The 22,096-nt window shown below is 44.5% G+C and overlaps 1 protein-coding gene across 6 annotated transcripts in view; it reads left to right on the forward strand.

Annotated features, from left to right (window-relative positions):
• The window catches only part of LOC145344001 (xylosyl- and glucuronyltransferase LARGE1), a 448,675-nt gene that overhangs the window by 412,644 nt on the left and 13,935 nt on the right, over window positions 1-22,096 (forward strand). For all 6 annotated transcript variants that reach the window (XM_080190638.1, XM_080190643.1, XM_080190639.1 and 3 more), the window contains one exon: window positions 19,117-19,280. In XM_080190638.1, the coding sequence (XP_080046764.1) occupies window positions 19,117-19,280 (164 nt within the window). The remainder of the gene's footprint in view (window positions 1-19,116; window positions 19,281-22,096) is intronic.

Here is a 22,096-nt window from a genome sequence, read left to right on the forward strand (position 1 = left end):
GCAAGATTATGAGGGGCATGGACAGGGTGGATAGTCAGAAGCTTTTTCCCAGGGTGGAAGAAACAATTACTAGGGGGCATAGGTTTAAGCTGCAAGGGCCCAAGTTTAAAGGAGATTTATGAGGCAGATTTTTTTACACAGAGGGTGTTGGGTGCCTGGAACTTGCTGCCGGAGAAGGTAGTGGAAAGCAGGTATGATAGTGACTTTTAAGGGGCATTTTGACTGGGAATAGAGGGATATGGTCCCAGAAGGGTTGGGGGTTTTAGTTAAGTCGGGCAGCATCGTCAGTGTAGGCTGGGAGGGCCGAAGATTTTCAAAGACCAGTTGCATAACTGGGTTAATCACTCCCTCAATCTATAATCTGTCTGCTTTGCAGCTAGAACTCCCCTTGGATCAGTCATGATCTCATTGAATAACAGAGCAGACCTGATCGGCCAGATGGCCCACTTCTGCTCCAACATCTAATGGATCAAAATTTTGGCATGGATTTTAGGGCCCTGTCCTGGCGGGAGATTTGGCAGCCCAGCCAAAAGTCCAGTGCCGACTTGATGGGCCAAATGGCCTCAGTCTTCTGGGTGGGTCACATGACCCAGGCTGACCAATCAGGAACCATGTTGGGGCTTCACTCCAGGCTGTTTGGGCTTATCCCAGCAGTTAGATCCTGGAAGTGTGGCTAAGCATCAAATCTGCATTGCTCTGCATGTAGTTGTTCCTGTGAATGAAATGTTCTTTATTCATTATAACCAATCATTATCATTAATAACTGGCACAGGCAAATTATTACAGCCTCCTTCAGTACTGTACAGATTTGGTGACTTTCAGTGGGAATGAAAATCCAGCCTATTATGTTTTAATGGGTTTTACTTTTTTTTGCTTTATTTATTTCATTGACCATCCTTGAAAGGTGGATCCCAGGGTCTTGTGGCACATTCCACCAGCTGTGTACTGCAGAGAACAGTGCTTCATTCTAATGGTTTTGAATCCCCAAGTACAATTACAAATACACTAACTTGCACAGCCCCAGATCATTCTATGACATACCCATGTCAGTTTCTCTAGCCTGGGTTTGAATTGGCTGAAAATAAAATAAAGCTTTGAAAGCCCAGGAAAAGCTTTGGTTTTCATCCCCCCCCACCTTCCCGTTGCCCAAAGTGAATGCTACAGGTGTAGAAGTGTGTGCAGGGTGGGGAAGGGGTCCTGTTGCAGCAATTTAAATCATCCACAATGAGTCATAGCAATAACACCTATCTTAGAGCAGGGGGGACCTAATTTATACAGTGAGACAAGCGGTCGTGGTGGTGCTGTCCTCTCATTGAAGAATGATGTGTTCTCAGGCTCACGGGTTTCTGCCACGGGTCTTCGTGTAACTGAACAGGCTGATTCTCAACCCGCAGATCTTTGGGCAACTGGGGCAGGATGTCCCATGAGTGTAGGATTTGTTTCCTTCCCTTTCCTCCTCTGCCCGGCTCTGCCTCAGTGTTAAGACATTGAGACTCAAAACATGAGGCAGCTTGATGCACAGGTTCTCTTCATTCTGAGTGATTGGTAGCAAGCTTGTCCCAGCCACTAATGTCAGTGCTGCTAAGAGGAGAACTTCTGTGTGTCTTTGAAGTGTTGTCTTTGCACTTCCCCAGAACACTGACCGTTTAAGCATTGAGAAAACAGGACCTGGTGGGGAAAATGATTTTCAGTCCTCCAGACAGTCCATCCAAGTAGATTTTGCAGGAGATTTATCTGATTGTTTGTGGTGCTGGCTCCAAGAACACCAGTGCTTGTTTCATGGCCTTTCCATCAAATCTGGAAGATGTGACAGAGATGCTGCTGAGGGAATTATTTGCCATTAATACACAGTCCAAGTCTCTCTGCAGTATAGGAATGTGATGATGTCACGCTTTGTGCACTAGAACTTCTATTGACTTGTAGAGGACTTTGTTATCAAATACCTGCTGCCGCACCTTGCAAAAGGTTGAACTAGTGTGTTTGATTTGTTGGATCCCATCGTCAATGGTTGCTTTTTGAGCGTGACTGCTCCAGCATGGGAAGTGTTCAACATACATCTGAGTCTTCCAACATCTATGGGAGGTGAAATATTTAGCTGAGTGGATATGTGTTATATGTGAGGTTTGTTTTGGTAATGTTCAAGGACAGGCCAAATCTCATGCATGCAGAACTAAAGAGATGGAGAATAGCTTGTAAATCTGGTGAAGAGTGGAAAATAGCACTCTTCTGCAATCTGTAAATCCCTGCTGGTCAGTTTAGTTTTTACACGGAGGCAACTGACGTTAAAGAGTTTTCCATCTAGATGGTATTTAATATTGATGCCAGAGGAATTTGAAGATGTCTTTTTCAGGTCTCCTACTCAATTGCAGTCATATCATCATGAAGCAATTGCAGAATTGCAATGAAGTTTCTTGGATAATCAAATCTTTGGGAGGATAAATCACAGAGCCTCACAATTTACTAAGTCAAATTCTTTGGTCTGATTGATGAATGCAGTGAAAAACTCCTGATGTTGTTCTTGACATTTTTCTTGAATTTGTTTGGCAACGAAGACCATGTCAGAGGTTCCTCTGGAAAGTTTAAAGCCACACTTTGTCTCTGGGAGGATTTCGTCAGTCACAGGTTGCAGGTGATTCAGGAGGCTGCCACTAAAATCTTCCTGCCATTTGCACAGGCAGAATGTTATGGTCCCACCGATGGCACATCCCTGCCGTGGATTTCCAGTGGGAAACAGCGGGAGATGCATTCCCCTCATTGTCAATAGCATGACCATTAGACCCCACTGCCAGAGAGCAGTGCACTGCCTCTCACTGCCACGGAACACATCACAGAGGGGGTGGAAAATCCCATCTTGTGAATTAGGATTTTTCCTGCTATTGGCAATATGGAAATACCTTCCTAGTTTCTGCAATATGATTCATCTCCCTTCTTAAAGATCATTACAGCTGTTGTATTCCTGAAATCAGGGGTACTGGATGGGTGGGTCAGAGTGAGGGTCAGTTGTTGTTCTTCTTAAATCCATAGGATAGTTGCATTGTGTTTTGATGTGAACAGAAAGGACTAGCTTTGAAGAGCTCATCTGGAATACCATCACTGCCAGAGACTTTGTTTTTCATCCATTTGATTGCTTGTTGCAGTTCACCCATTATAATAGAACATAGAACACTACAGCACAAACAGGCCCTTGGCCCACGAGTTGCGCCGATCACATCAACACCTATCTATAACCCCCAATCCCATAAAACCCCATATACTCATCCAGAAGTTTTTTAAAAGACCCCAGCGAGTTCGCCTCCACCACCACTGACAGCAGCCGATTCCATTCACTCACCACCCTCTGAGTGAAAAACTTACCCCTAACATCACTTCTGTACTTGCCTCCCCGCACCTTAAACCTGTGTCCTCTCGTAGCGACCATTTCAACCCGGGGAAATAGCCTCAGAGAATCCACCCTATCTATTCCTCTCAACATTTTATAAACCTCTATCAGGTCGCCTCTCAACCTTCGTCTCTCCAGGGAAAGGAGTCCCAGCTCCCTCAACCTAACTTCATAAGGCATGCCTCCCAGTCCAGGCAACATCCTTGTAAATCTCCTCTGTACCCTTTCAATAGCTTCTACGTCTTTCCTATAGTGAGGCGACCAGAACTGCGCACAGTACTCCAAATGAGGCCTGACCAGAGTCTTATAAGTTTGCAGCATTACCTCCCGACTCCTAAACTCAATCCCTCAATTTATGAAGGCCAGTACACCATACGCCTTCTTGACCACCTCTTCCACCTGCGAGGCCGATTTAAGAGTCCTGTGGACCCGGACCCCAAGATCCTTCTGCTCCTCAACACTACCAAGACTCCTGCCCTTGATAGTGTACTCGTTCATCCCGTTGGTTCTGCCAAAATGGACGACTACGCATTTATCCGCGTTGAAGTCCATCTGCCACTTCTCCGCCCAGTCCTGCATCCTATTTATGTCCTGCTGCAACTTTTGCCATCCTTCCAGACCATCCACAACACCACCGACCTTCGTGTCATCAGCGAACTTACTTACCCATCCTTCCACTTCCTCATCCAGGTCATTTATGAAAATGACAAACAGCAAGGGTCACAGAACAGATCCCTGGGGCACTCCACTGGTGACTGACCTCCATTCAGAAAAAGACCCATCCACAACCACTGTCTGCCTTCTGCAGGCAAGCCAGTTCTTGATCCACAAGGCCAAAGGCCCTTGGATCCCATGCCCTCTCACCTTCTCAAGAAGTCTTGCATGGGGGACCTTATCAAACGCCTTGCTGAAGTCCATGTACACCACGTCCACGGCACTTCCTTCGTCAATGTGTTCAGTCACATTATCGAAGAACTCAACTAGGCTCGTAAGGCACGACGTGCCCTTGACAAATCCATGCTGACTATTCCTGATCATGTCAAACCTCTCCAAATGGTCGTAAATCCTGTCCCTCAGAAGCCTTTCCATCAGCTTACCAACCACTGAGGTCAGACTCACCGGTCGGTAATTTCCTGGGCTATCTCTGTTCCCTTTCTTGAAAATAGGGACTACATCTGCAATCCTCCAATCTTCCGGAACCTCTCCCGTCTCCATTGACGACGCAAAGATCATCGCCAGGGGCTCTGCAATCACTTCCCTCGCCTCCCACAGTATCCTGGGGTATATCCCATCTGGTCCCGGCGACTTATCAATCTTGATAGAATTCAAAAGTTCTAATACATCCTCCACCTTAATATCCACAAACTCAATCTTTTCCATCTGCTGCAAATCCGTAGCAAAATCTCCCAGATCAGCTTCCACCGTGAATACTGAGGCAAAGTACTCATTAAGCACCTCTGCCATTTCTTCTGGTTCCACACAGACCTTACCCCCTTCACCTTTTATAGGTCCTATCCCTTCTCTTATCCTTTTACCTTTCACATATTTATAAAAGGCCTTGGGATTCTCCTTAATCTTACCCGCCAAGGTCTTCTCATGACCCCTTCTGGCTCTCCTAATTTCCCTTTTAAGCTCCTTTCTACAGTCCTTATACTCCTCAAGATCCTTAACCTCTCCTAGTTCCCTGAACCTTTTGTACACCTTCCCTTTCCTCCTGACTAGGTTCAACACAGCCTTCGTGCACCACGGTTCCCGCGACCTACCAAAACCCCCTTGTCTCATCGGAACGTTGTCACGCATAGCTCCAGACAAACATTCCTTGAATATCCGCCACCTTCCTTCGGTACTTTTCCCTAAGAACGCCTCCTTCCAGTTTATTTGTCCAAGTAACTTCCTGACTTCTTCATATCTCCCCTTACTCCAGACAAACACCTTCCTAGCCTGCCTGATCCTATCTCGTTCCAATGCAATTGTGAAGGAGATAGAATTATGGTCACCATTCCCAAGATGCTCCCCTACCGAGAGATCCATCACCTGCCCTGGTTCATTCGCCAGTACCAGGTCAAGTACAGCCTCTCCCCTCGTAGGCTCATCCACATACTGTGTCAGGAAACCTTCCTGAGCACACCTAACAAACTCCTCCCCATCCAAACCCCTTACCCTAGGGATATTCCAGTCGATGTTTGGGAAATTGAAGTCTCCCATCACGACAACTCTGTTATGAATACACTTCTCCAGAATCTGTTTCCCTATCTGCACTTCAACTTCCCTGTCACTATTGGGTGGCCTATAGAATACACCCAGCAAAGTTTTTGACCCTTTGCTGTTCGTAACTTCCACCCACAGAGACTCTGTAGATAGTCCCTCCACGGCATCCTCTTTCTCTGCAGCCATGACACTGTCCCTGATCAACAGTGCCACTCCACCACCTCTTCTGCCATCCTCCCTGTCCTTCCTGAAGCATCTGAAACCTGGCACCTGAAGTACCCAGTCCTGTCCCTGAGACATCCAAGTCTCCGTAATGGCCACCACATCACAATCCCAAGCAGCAATCCACGCCCTAAGCTCATCTACCTTATTCACTACACTCCTTGTATTAAAATATATACACTTCAGCCCCTCAGTCTGGGCATTTCCCTTCTCCACCCCCTGTCTAACCTCCCCCCCATACTGCCTGCGGTCCTCCCCTACCTGGGAGCTAACCTCCTCCGTCCCAGTTTCCCCATCACAATTCCCTCCCCCCATCCTTTCTAGTTTAAAGTCCCCCCGGTAGCCTTAGCCAGTCTTCCCGCCAAGATAATGGTTTACCCTTTGGGCAGAGGGGATAGCCTGGAGTTTATCAGCTGCAACTATGGATTCATGGTTGAGATGTTGTTGAAAATATTCTTTCTGGCGTTGTTAATGGCAATTGTTATCGTTAAGAACAGCAACATCTCTAAGTGAGGTGGGTCACCACCCCAATGTGTTGGAGTGGCTTCTGCACTCCAGTCATTCCTTGAGTGACGCCATTGGGGAGTTCCTTGCTCCTGATAGGACCACTCAATGCCCACTTATTAAGGGGAAGATGCCAAACAAAGCACGGTCTAAAACGTCCTCATAGGCACAACTGGGGTGAGGCAAGCAGCGCCATTTTAACTTCTGGCCCACATGAAACTTAACCCACAATCAGAGGCCCCTCATGACCCAACAAAGAGGGCTTCAGCCTTTTCTTCCCTACGCTTCCCTCCCTCCTCCTTGAGCCAAAATCCACTAACGAACCCCTCTGCCATGGTCCCCGTTCCCTCACTGAACCAGAGTTAAAATTAGGCCTGTAGTTTTCTCAATTTGCTCCCACCTCCAAAATGGATAGGAAAATGATTATGAAGAAGAAAATCATAAACTTAACTTGAGACAAAAAAAGGATTAATTTCAAAAGGGTGAAATTGGAAGGTTAAGGCAAGCAGAAATTATAGTTTTAATTTCAGTATGAAAGTGAATCCCAGCTATTGCGAGCAGCTTTATTGCTCTGATATTCATTTCAGTGCAGCATCGAAGTGTGTGAGCTATAAACATACAAAAACCGTTGGTCTCGGAGACCGGGCCTGAAAACGTACTGCACTCTGTTGATTTGTCTAAAAGTATTATTGAACTCGGGTCTTTAAAAAAAACTGGAACTTGGAATAAAAGAGGTGAGAGGAAGTGACAGTGAAACACACTACAGGAAGACAGGGTGAAAGAGATTGCTGGAAGTGTGACAGTAGCATTGGCTGGAGTCATACTCAGCGTAAAGAAAGGTGATATCCCAGGACATTGCTGCAGGAGTTTCTCAGCTTGGTGCACAAGACCAACCATCTTCAGCTGCTTCATCTATGCTCTTCCAAGGTTGGACGTAAGGATTCTCGTTGCTTGGAACTGAACACTGCAATCATCACAAATCCCCAGATAATTAGTTTGTGCTCACATGCAATCAAATGTAAAATACATCAGGCTTCGGATGATAAGAGACAACTATACCTTTGCCAAGAAGTAACCACCTCCGACAAGAGAGAGAGTCTAACATCTCCCCTTGACATTCAACGGCATTACCATCACTAAATCTCCCACCATCAACAGCCTGGAGTCACCAGTGACCTGAAATATAGATGCTGTGGCTACAAATGGTTGGGAATTCTGCAGTGGGTAACACACTCCCTGACTCCCTAAAGCCTGTCCACCATCTACAAGGCAAATGTCAGGAGTGTCATTGGATTCTCTGCACTTGCCTGGATGAAGGCAACTCCAACAACACTCAAATTCAGCATTACCCAGGACAAAGCAGCCCAGTAGATCAACACCCCATCCCGGCCACTTATGTCTTCATTCCCCCCACCACCGATGCACAATGGGAACAGTGTGTATCATCTGCAAGACACACTGCCAACAATACACCAAGGTTCCTTCAACAGCACCTTGCAAACCTGCAAACCCCATCACCTAAAAAAAAGACACATGGGAATACCACCAACTGCAAATGGTACTCCAAGTCACTCACCATCCTCACTCAGAACTATGTTGCCATTCTTCACTGTCACTGGATCAATATCCTGCTCCTACTTAGGGATTGCAACATGTGGGAGCTTGTGGCCTTCAGGGTCTGTCCAAAGCAAACACAGCTGGAGTAAATGCCTCCATCTTGAGTCTCTTTGGCTCAGCCATTGAGCTGGAACATGACTTGGAGACTCTTCGATGAAGGAAGGTGGAGCAGTATCTGCGATGTTTGTGTTGTGGGAAAGTCACCACTTTGGAGTTAGACTTGGAGGTTCAGCAAACAGTTTTATTCGGACAAAGCTTTGGGAGAAGCGCTGGCACTCTGTAGCATAGGCAATTACCTTCTCAACTACACAATGGTAGTTGAGCATCTTTTATACATTATTAGATAATAGACAGTATGGACATTAGCTGTTAGCACATCGAGTGGACAAGTACGGACATCGACAGTTAGCACATTGTTATACATAGACAAGTACGGACATTGACAGTTATCACATCGTTGTACATAGAGTAGGTACGTTTATGCAGTTATATCCCTATCAGTGGCTGATCTTGTTGTATACATTTATGTCCCCCCATCAGTGGCTGATCTCGTTATCAAATTCATTGTTTTGGGTCTGCTTTTATCTCAAGTTTGAGGTGCCTCAAGGTCTGACCTGTTTCTGCAGTAATTTAAACACTACAGGTTTTAACTCTTTGTGTACTGTCTGTGCCCAAAGTAAGTGCCTCTTAATGTCTTTACCCAGAGTCCATTTTATGCCAGGTAACCATTTTGTGTCCTTTAACTTTAATTTCACTCCAGCATTTGTTTCAGACTTCAGTGATACTCCAGGAAGAGGTACATGCTCAGAATGAGTTTGGAGTGACCAATAGAGTATAGAGTAAGGAAAACCCGGGTAAGATAGCCCATGAAATTCTACAGAAACTGATCCTATTCCAGACCTGTGAGGATAAAGGCGGAGACTTCCAGAATGAGAAGCATGACATTGCAAAGCAGGCAGCTTCCCAAAGTGGGCAGTGGGCAGGAGGGTTAGCCACATAAACGTAATGTAGTAGTGGTGGGGGATTCAATAATTACTGCAGCATCTTTGTAAGCAGGATCAAGAGTTCCACATGGTATATTGCCAACCCAGTGCCAGGGTGAATTACATCTTGAAACGGCTTAAAAGGAAGGGTGACAATCCATTCATTGTGACCCAAATTGGGAAGATTGGACAAGAGGTCCTTTTCGGAGAATGCCCCGAACTAGGAGCTAAATTAGAGGACAGAACCGCAAACTTTATTATCTCTGGATTATTACCTGTGCCACTTGCAAATTGTTTTAATAATAAGCAGATAAGTGAGGGGAACCCATGGCTGAAAGGATGGTGAGAAAAAGAATGGTTTAATTTCATAGGCCACCTGTACTGAGATGGGGGGGAAGGACTGATGGGATGAGATCCACTTGAATCAGGCTGGGAACAGGGTTCTAGAGAAAATGACAATACGCACAAACATGGAGCAGGAGTAGGTCATTCGACCCCTCGAGCCTGCTCCACCATTTACTAAGATCATATTTTATCTTAGGGTGGCACAGTAGTGCAGTGGTTAGCACTGCTGCTTCACAGCTCCAGGGACCTGGGTTTGATTCCCAGCTCGGGTCACTGTCTGTGTGGAGTTTGCACATTCTTCAGGTGCTCCAGTTTCCTTCCACAGTCCAAAGGTGTGTAGGTTAGGTTGATTAGCCATACAAAAAATTGTCCCTTAGTGTCCTGAGATGCTTAGGTTAGAGGGATTAGCGGGTAAAATATATAGGGATATGGGGTAGGGCCTGGGTGGGATTGTGGTCGGTGCAGACTCGATGGGCCAAAGGGCCTCTTTCTGCACGGCAGGATTCTATGATTCTATCTGATTGAAACCTCAAATCTGCATCTGGCCTAACCTCAATAATCTATCATCCCCTTACTTACCAAGAATCTAACCACTTATGTTTTAAAAATATTTAAAGACTTTTCCTTAGAAAGTGGTGGAAACAGATGTCCAAAGACTCAATGACTCTCTGAAAGAAAGAAATTCACTTGTCTACCTCCATTCTAAATGACTCACCCCTTTTTTTAAAAGGTGACCCCAAGTTCTAGGTCCTGCCACGACAGAAAACATTTTCTCTGTATGTACACCCTGTCAAGACCCCTCAGGATTTCATGTGTTTCACTCAAGTTGCTTCTTAGTGTTCTAAACTCCAGCGGATACGAGACTAGCCTGCCTAACTTTGGTCAAAACATAAGAACTTCTCTGAGCTGTTCCCAGTAGGATGGTCACAAGGACTTTAAACTATTAAATGGAGGGCACAGATGGAAAAAATACCATAAATAATACTTGAAAAGAAATGAGAGAAAAGAGACTGGATTAACAGTTCAGACTTTATGCACAAGGTACTAAAATGAAGGGAAATTAAAAGATGTAAAATAAACGAATTCAGAGAGAGAATTAAGAAACATATGAGAAATGTATTAGATCAGAAGGACAAAATAGACCCAAATAAGTGTTCTCTATACCGTTGCACAGGGTATAAGTAACAAATAGAATGAATTCTAGCCAGACATTTAACTTTATGGGTATGAAATGATAGCAGTAATGGAGACATGACAGCAAAGTGGCCAAGATTGGGAACTTAATAGCAGGTAATGAGAAATAAGCAGGCAGTGGAGATTTTCTGGTTAGGATTACTAGGAAGGGACTTAGGACTACCATGGGAGTTGTGTATTGACATTCCAGTCAAAGCGATAGAGTGGCAGATTTTATAAACATAGGGACTGTTCATGGATGCAGTAAAGGCAGACTGATTTTAATCAAGGATTTTACTTTCATATAGATTGGGATAAGTAAATGCATGTTAGAAAGGGCTGTACAGGCTAGTTTTCTTCAGCTTTGGGCAAAATCATGTTGAGGCATCAGGGGATCACTGGCTGGAAAACCAGCGAGGGACCTGTGTTGCCTTCTTTTGGGAAGGTGTCCATTGAACCACAAGCCATTTGGGCAGTAGCAAGGCCACTGGCAGACCTTTCCCTAGAGTGGGGGGGGATCAGAAATCTTGTCTACCAAGAACTGCTATCTAATCAGAGACCAGCAGCTCTTGTGCTCAGCAGCATCACTGGAATGGTAGTGGCTGCTGCTGGAACAACAGGCATTGAAGTCCAAAGTTCAACCAAGGTCACGTGAGGTGTGTGGTTTTGCAGGTTTGGAGTCACGGGGAGAGTAGTACAAGGGGATTAGCAACAAGGTGGCTGACAGTGGGCCTCTCCTTCCTGATGAAAGTCCCTCAATCAAACACTGAGTGCTTTTGATAAGGAACCCCCTTCCCAGCCCAGAAGATGACAAGTAGCCCATAGTGTTTTAGTTGCCATGCATGCTGAATGGTGACAGACACAGCTGCAGCTGGGTTAATGCTGAAGGTAACAGGATCAGGTCCTTATGTGCTCGTTAATTGACCACTTAATGTGTTGTGGCAGGTGGACTATGGGCCTTTCTGACAAGAACTTAATTTGGGCAGAGGCAGGAAAGCAGCAGGGTTCTGCTGTGCCAGTCTCCCATAAATATACATGCCCTACTCGCCTCCAAGCTCACTAACACCAAGAACCCAAGATGGCTGCACGTATGAGCTGAGCCAGCAAGCAGGAAGGCCATATTAGATTTCATAATGAACAACGAGCCACATTTAGCCAACAGTATGTGAAATTCTATTTCATCACAATTATGATATGATCAAGTTAAATGTAGCGCCAAAAGCAACAAGTAAGATTCAAGATTTAGGCACAGTTGACTGCAATAGACTGAAACAGAGATTGTCACAGTAAACTGGACAGATCTGTTAATGGGTAAAACAACAGAACGTGGTGTCCTAAAAAGTATTTAACATGACACAAAACCAATTTATATCCCTTAGGGAAAAGTGCTGTATTTACCAAAGAAGATAGTAACGGACAACCAAAACTAAAGTAATGCAAAAAAAAGCCCACATCCTGGCAAAAGAGAGGCAAAAATGAACAACAAGAACTACAGAAGAGTATATGGGAAGAAACCTGCGAGAAATATTGAACCAAATAGTTTTGCAATATTACTAGGAAAAGAGGATGATCAGAGTAATTATCCTTGCAAAAGAATAATGGTGATATTGTCAATAACAATAAGGAAATGGGGGAACATGCTCAATAATTAGAGGAAAAGACACATTACACATCCTGGGATTATTATTGAATCAGGGCATCAACAAAATTAATGGATATGATTCTCCGATCTCCGTACCCGCCTCACTACCAGTGAGAATTTGGTACTCAGCCAAAATTCCATTCACTGCAGCGTCACTAGAGAATCCCAGCCATGGGCGAGGTCAAAGATTTCTGGCAAAGATAAACAAAATAATTGTAATAAGGAAAGTAATAACGGTAAACTGACAAATCCCAAAGATCAGATGGTTTCTGTCCCACGGTTTTAGAGGAAGATGACACATTACAGACACTCTATCATTACTCCAACTAAATTATAGTCAATGTCACTGGACTGCTAATCCAGAGACCCAGGTTCTTTCTCTTGGGACATGGGTTCAAATCTCACCACAGCAGTTGATGGATTTAAATTCAATTTGTAATTCTGGAAATTGAAACCTAGGGGCAATTTCCCGAAAGTGCTGAATTGGCGGGAAAACTGTTCTAGATTGTGACAGTTCAGCTTCTCACCTGAATCTCCACACTGTGCACTGCAGAAGTCCCAGTTGTGAATCTTATTAAAAACCCAGGGGGGTGGAGCCTATTCATGCCAGGCTTTGACAGTTCTGGAACTCTATGCATGCGCAGTGGCTCCAAACTGTTAAAGTCCCGTCCCAAAGTCCAGACTCCACCTCCCAGCAATGGTGATTTCCCCCCCTCCATCCCCCTTGCCCTGACAGATGCCCCCCCCCCCCACCCCAATCACTGCCCTCCCTCCATCCTAAACCGATCCCAATGCAGAGATGCAGTGGGACCCCCACCCCACCATCACACCTGGGCCCTGCCTCCTTGGCACTACCCACCAGGCATCAGGCAATGCCAAGGCACTATAACCCCCCCCGCCCCCACTGCTGTTCCCCAGGGTCCCCAATTGCCCTCCTTCATTCCCGTGGGGGTCTCCCACTCACTCCCCAAACATGGGGAGCTGGTCTGAATCCCTCCGGAATGAAGTACCCCTAGCAGAGTGGGAGATTTGATTGGGACCTGAAAGGCCCCAATAATTAGCAAATCTACATATTGAAAATAGATTTTGAAAAGATTTAAATTACTTAACTGCCGTCCCGCCAGTTTCCAGCATGGTCTGGCCGGTGACTGCTCAGCGGCTCTGGGAGATGCACGTGTTCCCACAAATGCACAAATCCCAGTTCAAGGCCACAGATGCACATCTCCCAGTGGGACCCACCAGGAAAGTGGTGGAGAGGATGGGAGAATTGCAGTCCTAGCCTTAGTAATGGTAACCATGACAACAATCATCGCTTGTTGTAAAAACAAAGGTTCACTAATATCCTTTAGGGAAGGAAATCTGCTGTCCTTACCTGATCTGGTCTACATGTGACTGCAGGCCCACAGCAATACCCACTAAAATGGACGATTATGTCACTCAGTTCATGGGCAGCTAGGGATGGGCAACAAATGTTGGCCTTGTCAAAGAAGCGCACATCCCATGAAAGAATTAGAACAGTACCCTAAGTCATCTTGATTCGGGAATCTCTGGAAACTGCATGTCACTGTGCTAATTAAGGAAGATAAGAGAGGGACACTACGGAATTAGAGCCCAGTTAGCTTAGCATCTGTTGTCAGGAAATTACTGGCATCTATAATTAAGGACAGAGTGACTGAACACCTTGAGCATTTCCAACTGATCAGAGAAGTCAGCACGGATTTGTAAAAGGTGCATCAAGCCTGACAAATCTGATTGAATTTTTTGAAGAGGTGACAGGGGGACATCTGTGGATGGCATTTGATCAAGTTTCTCATAAGAGACTATTCGTTGAAGTTGAAGCCCATGGAATTGAAGATAAATTATTGACCTGAGTTAGGAAATTGAATAAGCAGCGACAGACAGTGAGCAGGAATAATTGGCAGGATGTGACTAGTGGTGTCCTGCAAAGATCTGTTTTGAGGCCTTAGTTACTCATCATATCTAGAAATGATTTAGATGATGAGGTAGTATGCCACCTATCTACAATTAGTAAGGATGTAAAAATGGGTGGTAGTGTAAGCAAATAAAATTATAGCGATATTAATAAATTAAATGAATGGACAAAACTGCAGCAAATGAATTTCAATTGCGTTAAGTGTGATGTCATCTATATTGGACTTAAAAAGGGATAGAACACATCATTTCTAAATGGTATAAAGCTAGAAACAGTGGAGAGCCAACGAGACACGATGGGAGGTACGGTGGAAAAATGGTTAGCACTGCTGCCCCTCAGCATCAGTGACCTAGGTTCAATTCCAGCTTCAGGCCACTGTTCGCGTGAGTTTCCTCCGGGTGCTCCAGTTTCTTCCCACATTCCAAAGATGTGCAGGTTAGGTCGATTGACCATGCTAAATTGTCCCTTAATGTCAGGGGATTAGCAGGTAAGTATGTGACATTACAGAGATAAGACCTGGGTGGGGATTGTTGTTGGCACAGGTTCAATAGACCGAATGGCCTCCTTGTGAACTGTAGAGATTCTATGATCCATGAGGCTTCAGGGCCCAAGTACAGAGATCATTAAAATGTTGTGAATACATGTAGAAAGCAATCATAACGGTTTAAGGATGCAGGCCTCTATATCTGGAAGCAGACCCCAGGTCTAACCACACTGGAAAACCATGAGCAGTTCTGGGCCATGAAGGGAGTGAAGCATAGATTTACCAGACTGATATCCAGACTTCAGGGGTTAAATTATATGGAATGATTACTTGAACAGGGTTGCATTGCCAAGAATATAGAAGGCTCGGAGGTAATTTGACTGGTATTCAAGATTTTAATTGGCACAGATAGGAGTGAGGAAGCATGCTGCAAACCTTAGAACCAGGCCTTCCAGGAGTGACATGAGGAAACACGTCCACACACCAATGATTGTGCAAGTTTGGATCTCTCTTCCTCTGAGGGCACTTGATCACAGAATCATGGAAACCCTACAGTGCAGGAACAGGCCATTTGGCCCATCGAGTCTGCACCGACCACAGTCCCACCCAGACCTTACCCCCATATCCCTACATATTTACCTGTTAATCCCTCTAACCTTCGCATCTCAGGACACTAAGGGGCAATTTTAGCATGGCCAATCAACCTAACCCACACATCTTTGGACTGTGGGAGGAAACCGGAGCACCCAGAGGAAACCCTCACAGACACAAGGAGAATGTGGCAAACTCCACACAGACAGTCACCCAAGCTGGGAATCGAACCCAGATCCCTGGCGCTGTGAAGCAGCCGTGCTAACCACTGTGCTACCACCGTAATGATGCTAGATCAATTGTTAATTTTAAAACTGATATTGATAGATTTTCATTTTCAAAAGATATTAAGGGGTTTGGAGCAAAAACAGTACATGACTCTCAGATCTCATTGACTCTCAGTACAGGATCAAGGGGCTAATTAACTTACTCTCCCTATGTTTCGATCCTACATGCCCTGTTTACAAAGTCAAATTCATCTTCATTCTGGGTTGTTGTTAAAATGTAAATTGTATTATATAAAAAGATGAAGCAGGAATTTTCTGGTCATGGCTGACATCTATTGGTGATAAAAATCTAGATCTCACATTAAAGGACTGTCGGCATTCGACAATTCTGTCTTTAAATTCGATTTGGAGTCAGAAAAAAAGTGAGGTTGTAAAAAAGTAAGAACTTCATGAAAAAGTGGAGCCCAGGCCAGCATTTATCGCTCATCACTATCTGCCATCAATTGCAGAGAGCATTTAGGAGTCAACCATGTTGCTGTGTGCTGTGGATCTGGAGTCACACATAGGCTAGACTGGATAAGGTGGCACAGTGGTTAGCACTGCTGTCGCACTGTGCCAGGGACCCAAGTTCAATTCTGCCTTGGGTCACTATAAGCAGTTTGCACATTCTCCCTGTATCTTTGTGAGTTTCCTCTGGGTGCTCCGGTTTCCTCCCACAGTCCAGTGATGTGCGGGTTAGGTTGATTGGCCATGCTAAATTGACCCTGGTGTCAGGGGATTAGCAGGATAAATGTGCAGTGTTACGGGAATAGGGCCTGGGTGGGATTGTGGTCAGTACAGATTTGATGGGCCAAGTGGCCTTATTCTGTCCTGTAGGGATTATATGATTTCCTTCCCTAAAGGGTATTGGTGAACCAGATGGGTTTTTACAACAATCGTTTTGTGGAGTGGCACAGTAATTAGCACTGCTACCTCACAGCATCAGGGACCAGGTTGAATTCCTGTGGAGTTTACACATTCTCCCCGTGTCTGCATGGGTTTCCTCCAGGTGCTCTGGTTTCCTCCTACAGTCCAAAGATGTACAGGTTAGATGGATTGGCCATGTTAATTTGCCCCTTAGTGTTGGGGGATTAGCAGGGTCAATACGTGAGATTACAGATATAGAACTGGATGGGATTGTTGTCAGTGAAGGCTCGATGGGCCAAATGGCCTCCTTCTGCACTGTAGGGATTCTCTGATCAAGTCTTTGTAGAATTAATTCCAGAATTTTATTTATGGAATTCAAATTTTACCTTCTGTGTTCTGGGATTTGAACCTGGGTCCCCAGATCTTGTCCTGGATCTCTGAATTACCAGTACTTAGTTTAGTTTATTTATTAATGTCACAAGTAGGCTTACATTAACACTGTAATAAAAATACTGTGAAAATCCTCTAGCAGTGACAATACCATTAGTCTCCTAGTGATTTGAGCCCAATAGGCTGGCTGCATTAACAGAATCCAGAGATGAAAGCAATAACCTCAAAAATTGATTGATACAGAATACCCAAAGGACACTTTTTAAAATTCATTCATGGGATGTGGGTGTCACTGACTAGGCCAGCATTTATTGCCCATCCCTAAATGCCATAGAGAAGGTGGTGGTGAGCTGCCTTCTGCCTTCTTGAACAGCTGCAGTCGTCTGGGTAGGTACACCCACAGTGCTGTTAGGGAGGGATTTCCAGGATATTGACACAACAGTGAAGGAATGGCGATATAGATCCAAGTCAAGATAGTGAGTGACTTGGAAAGGGAACTTGCAGGTGGTGGTGTTTCCATGTATCTTCTACCCTGGTCCTAGATGGTAATAGTTGTAGGTTTGGAAGGTGCCATTGAAGATGCCTTGGGTGAGTTCTTGCAATGCATCTTGTAGATGGTATACCGATGGTGGATGGGCTTTGGGGAGTCGGGAGGTGAGTTACTCACCGTGGGATTCCTTGCCTCTGACTTGCTTTTGAAGCCACAGTATTTATATGGCTGGCCCAGTTCAGTTTCTGGTCGATGGTAACCCACAGGATGTTGATAGTAGGAGACTCAGTAATGGTAATGCCATTGACTGTCATGGGGAGGTGATTAAATTCTCTCTGAGATTTAGTTTGAATGAAAGATCCTGTTTTGTTAGAACAACAAAATAATCAGGTCTGAACCACTGTGGTTCAGAGCCTGATAATGGGGGACTTCTGAAAGATCAGAGTGAAGAGCAGATAGTGATGGTGGAAACTGTCATATTGGCTGGTATTTTAATGAGACAGCACCATAAACTTGGTGAGACAGATATGTCCATTTCTGAATCCACCACTAAGCTTTTATTATACATCATTTACTCTGTTGATGGAGATGCTAAATCAAACAGTTCAGTGCTTTAATTTAAAAGTAAAAGTTATGTTACTTTGCCTCAGTCAAACAACTGCCTCACATAGGTGGGGGAATCATTACTAGCTTCAGTGCCTTTGTTACAAAAGAAATCTAGTCTTTTCCAAAGCAAAACTGAATGTTTTTTAAACAATTTCAATAGTCTGTGATGTCACGCCCCTCCGAAACTGAGCGACCTCTAGTCCAGGGAGGCATCAATCAGCCTAGTTGCCACTATGTACAAGCATTATGAAATTTCATTTTGTATTTCTATGTGGACATGAATGGAAAACCCACATGTTTAATTTATCAAGAGTACATATTGGAAAACTGTAAAGCGAACAGGATGAGAAATATGAGAAGATAAATGGAAAGATTGCACAAAATCAGTTTTCTAAATTAGCACAGAATTTAGGGCGGCACGGTGGCACAGTGGTTAGTGCTGCTGCCTCCCAGTTCCAGGGACTTCGATTCAATTCCAGCCTTGGGTGACTGTCTGTGTCGAGTTTTCATGTTCTAGTGTCTACGTGGTTTCCTCTCGATGTTTCATTTCCTCCCACAGTCCAAAGATGTGTAGGTTAGATGGATCGACAATGCTAAATTGCCCCTTTGTGTCCAAAGATGTGTAGGTTGGATATATAGCAATGCAGATGAATGGGGTTAATGGGGATAGGATGTGAGGTCGGGACTGGGTAAGAAAGTCTGTCAGAGAGTTGATATAGACTTGATGTGCTGAATGGCCTCTTCTGCACCACAGCGATTCTATGAATGGTAAAGCACAGAAGGAGACCATTTAATCTAGCATGCCAGTTCGAAAAGAATGTTTAATTCTTTCCCTTCCCCTGCTTTTTTTCCTTCTCAAGTGCATATTCAGCTTCTTTAGCTAACTTACTGTTGACTGTACTTCTGGCATTGCATTGCAGATCACAACAGTTCCTTGTGTTGAGAAATTCCCTTCACCTTCCTCTTACTTCTCTTGCCAATCATCTTAAATCTATCCTCCCAGGTCACCCACCCTTCTGTGAGTGGAAAGCATTGCTTCTCATTTATTCCTGTCAAAGCCCCAAATTGGGAAGACATCATCAAATTTTCACTCTTGCTTTTCTGCTCAAAGAACAATCCTTACTTCTCCAGTCTCTCCAATATCTGAAAATCACTGTAAATCATTGTGAAAGTAGCTCAAATTTGCCAGAATAACACTGCTTATATTAAAGACAATATAAAGGTTTGGCTTTAGTGGAATGGTGTGATTTTGTGAGGTGGAGATTTTGAGGAAGCTCATTTTATATCTGCAGATATCTGGATGAAACCTGGTATTGCTGATGAGTTTGGTCCAGCAGGTGCACTGACCCACTACATGGGATACCATTCCTTTTTCTTTGCCTTTGTCTTCACCTTCACAAGTGTTCTGTTTTACAGCTCCAAAAGCAGTTGTTAGAACTGGATGAGGATGACCCCTGCTACGAATTCCGGAGGGAGCGATTCACTGTCCACCGCACTCATCTCTATTTCTTGCACTACGAGTTTGAGCCTTCCACTGAAAACACAGAGGTTACGCTGGTGGCCCAGCTATCGATGGACAGGTCAGAAATCTTTGGCCTTGTTTATTCTGTGTGCCTCAGGGTGAAGTTAGTGGTGGTAAAGAGAATAATTTCCAACTTCTGCACTAGCTAGCGCCCGCCTCCTTTGCATGGTAATTGGTACTGAATTTTCCCAATGCTTTATTGTCAACAGACAACTGGGCCAACAATTCATAAACTCATTTCCCTTACGGTATATCAACGTTTTTTACCTGTCTGGGCTGCCTGCATCCAAGATCCTGGAGTTCATAGAGTCCTTTGCAACACAGAATGAGGTCATTCAGCCCATCAAATCTGTGCTGGTTCTTTGTCCAGTGAGTCTCAATGTCCCTCTCTATCCCCATAACTCTGAAAATTTATTTTCCTCAGTTGCATAGAAATTTCCTTCTGAAGTCATTGACATGCAACACCCTCATAGGCTGCAAATTCTGATCATTATCATTTGCTGCATAAATGAAGTTCTTCATTACATCAACATCCCCCCACCCCTTCCCTGCGGCAGGTTTTATGGCTGTGTAGGCAATTTGCCATTGACCGCTAGTGGGATCTTGGGTCAATGTGTCAGGAACTCATTGAATGATATGGCACAGACAGTTTGTGAGGCCCCTTGAAAGAGTTATTGAATTAATCCAATCCCCATAGCTCTGAAATGTTTGTCCCCTTTTAAGCATTTATTTAGCTCGAGGAGTTCACTTTCTGAAGAGGCCGGCTATTTGTTCAATGTTAATGAAGTTTGTTACCACACGTTGTGTACTGCATTCTGTTGGGTACAGACCTATTGTTTCTTGTGTGTTTGTACAACTCCTTCACCTGCTGACAGGAAAGATCGATTCGACCCCGATAAAGCTCACCAAGTACAAAGGAACACTGTCGTCACCACTTAGACCGGGCGTGTTTGTGTGAATATGATTTGCCCACTAAACTCATTAATCATTATTACATGGTGATGCTTTTACATTATTCAACGAAAATATATCAAGAATGCTCCCTTTGCTTAGTGACCTTTTGCCCAATTTCTAACCCGATTTTAACCAGGGCTTAGTACAAACTGTAATCCCATTCCACTTGGAGAGGATTAGACAGGTTTAAGAACACAAAAGCTAATCGGGCCAGAACAAAGTATTATTCATCTATAATCAAACGAGAAAATGCTGAAAATACTCAGCAGGTCAGAGAAGGTTCATTAGGCTGATTCATGGGATTATGAAGATGATTTGGGCCTATACTCATTGGAGTTTGGAAGAATGGGAGGTGATCTTATGGAAACATAAAATTCTTGGGCTTGAGGGGGCTTGGCAGAGATAGATGCTGAGAGGATGTTTCTCCTTGATTTGATTTGATTTATTGTCATGTATTAATATACAGCAAAAAGTATTGTTTCTTGTGCGCTATACAGACAAAGCGTACTGTACGTAGGGAAGCAAAGGAGAGAGTATAGCATGTAGTGTTACAGTCATAGCTAGGGTGTAATGAAAGATCAACTTAATGCGAGGTTAGTCCATTCAAAAGTCTGATGGCACCAGGGAAGAAGCTGTTTTTGAATCAATTGGTACGTGTCCTCAGACTTTTGTATCCTTTCCCCAATGCAAGAAGGTGGAAGAGAGTTTGCCTGTGGTGTACAGGGTCTTTGATTATGCTGGCTGCTTTTCCAAGGCAGCGAGGAGTGTAGACAGTGTCAGTGGATGAGAGGCTGGTTTGAGTGATGGACTGGGCTTTGTCGTGACTCATTATTGCGTTCTTGGACAGAGTAGGAGCCATACCAAGCTGTGATACAATCGGAAGGAATGATTTCTATGGTTCATCTGTAGAAGTTGGTGCGAGTTGTAGCGGACGTGCCAAGTTTCCTAAGTCTCCTGAGAAAGTAGATGCATTGATGTGCTTTCTTAAATATAGCACCTCATGGTGGACCAGGATAGCTTGTTGGTGATCTGGACACCTGAACGTTTGAAGCTCTCGACCATTTCTATTTTGTCTCCATAAGTGTAGACAGGGTCATGCCCTCCACTATGCTTCCTGAAGTCGATGACTGTCTCCCTCATTTTGTTGACATTGAGGGAGAGATTATTGTCATCACACCAGTTCACCGGATTCCCAATCTCTTTCCTTCACTGTGTTTGGTCATTGTTTGAGATCTGACCCACAACAGTGATGTCATCAGTAAACTTGAAAATCAAGTTGGAGGGAAATTTGGCCACATAGTCATAGGTATACAAGGAGTATAGTAAGGGGCTGAGGACACAGCCTTGCGGAGCACCAGTGTTGAGGATGATCATGGAGAAGGTGTTGTTGCCTATCCTTACTGACCTGCGATCTGTGGATTAGGAAGTCTAAGATCCAGTTGCAGAGAGAGGAACCAAGCCCCAGGCCGCAAAGTTTGGAGATGAGTCTTGTAGAAATAATGGTGTTAAGGCTGAGCTATAGCCTATGAATAAGAATCAGACAGAGGTGTCTTTGTTATCAAGGTGTTCTAGGGTTGAGTGTAAGGCTGGGGAGATGGCATCTGCTATGGATCTTTTGCAGTGATAGGTGAACTGTAGTGGATCCTGACAGTCTGGGAGGCCGGAATATGGAATTCCTTGTCGGGGAATCTATAATAAGTGACATAGTTTCAAAATAGAGGGTCTCCCATTTAAGATTGATGAGGAGAATTTTCTTCTGTGGCAGCATTGTGGCAAAGTGGTTAGCACTGCTGCTTCACAGCACCAGGGTTCAATTCTGGCCTTGGGTCACTGTCTGTGTGGAGTTTGCACACTCTCCTTGTGTCTGCATAGTTTTCCTTCAGCTGCTCCCATTTCCTCCCACGGTGCAAACATTAGGTT

The sequence above is a fragment of the Carcharhinus amblyrhynchos genome, chromosome 6 (genome assembly GCF_965287045.1).
Source record: "Carcharhinus amblyrhynchos chromosome 6, sCarAmb.v2.hapA, whole genome shotgun sequence".
Classification (NCBI taxonomy): domain Eukaryota; kingdom Metazoa; phylum Chordata; class Chondrichthyes; order Carcharhiniformes; family Carcharhinidae; genus Carcharhinus; species Carcharhinus amblyrhynchos.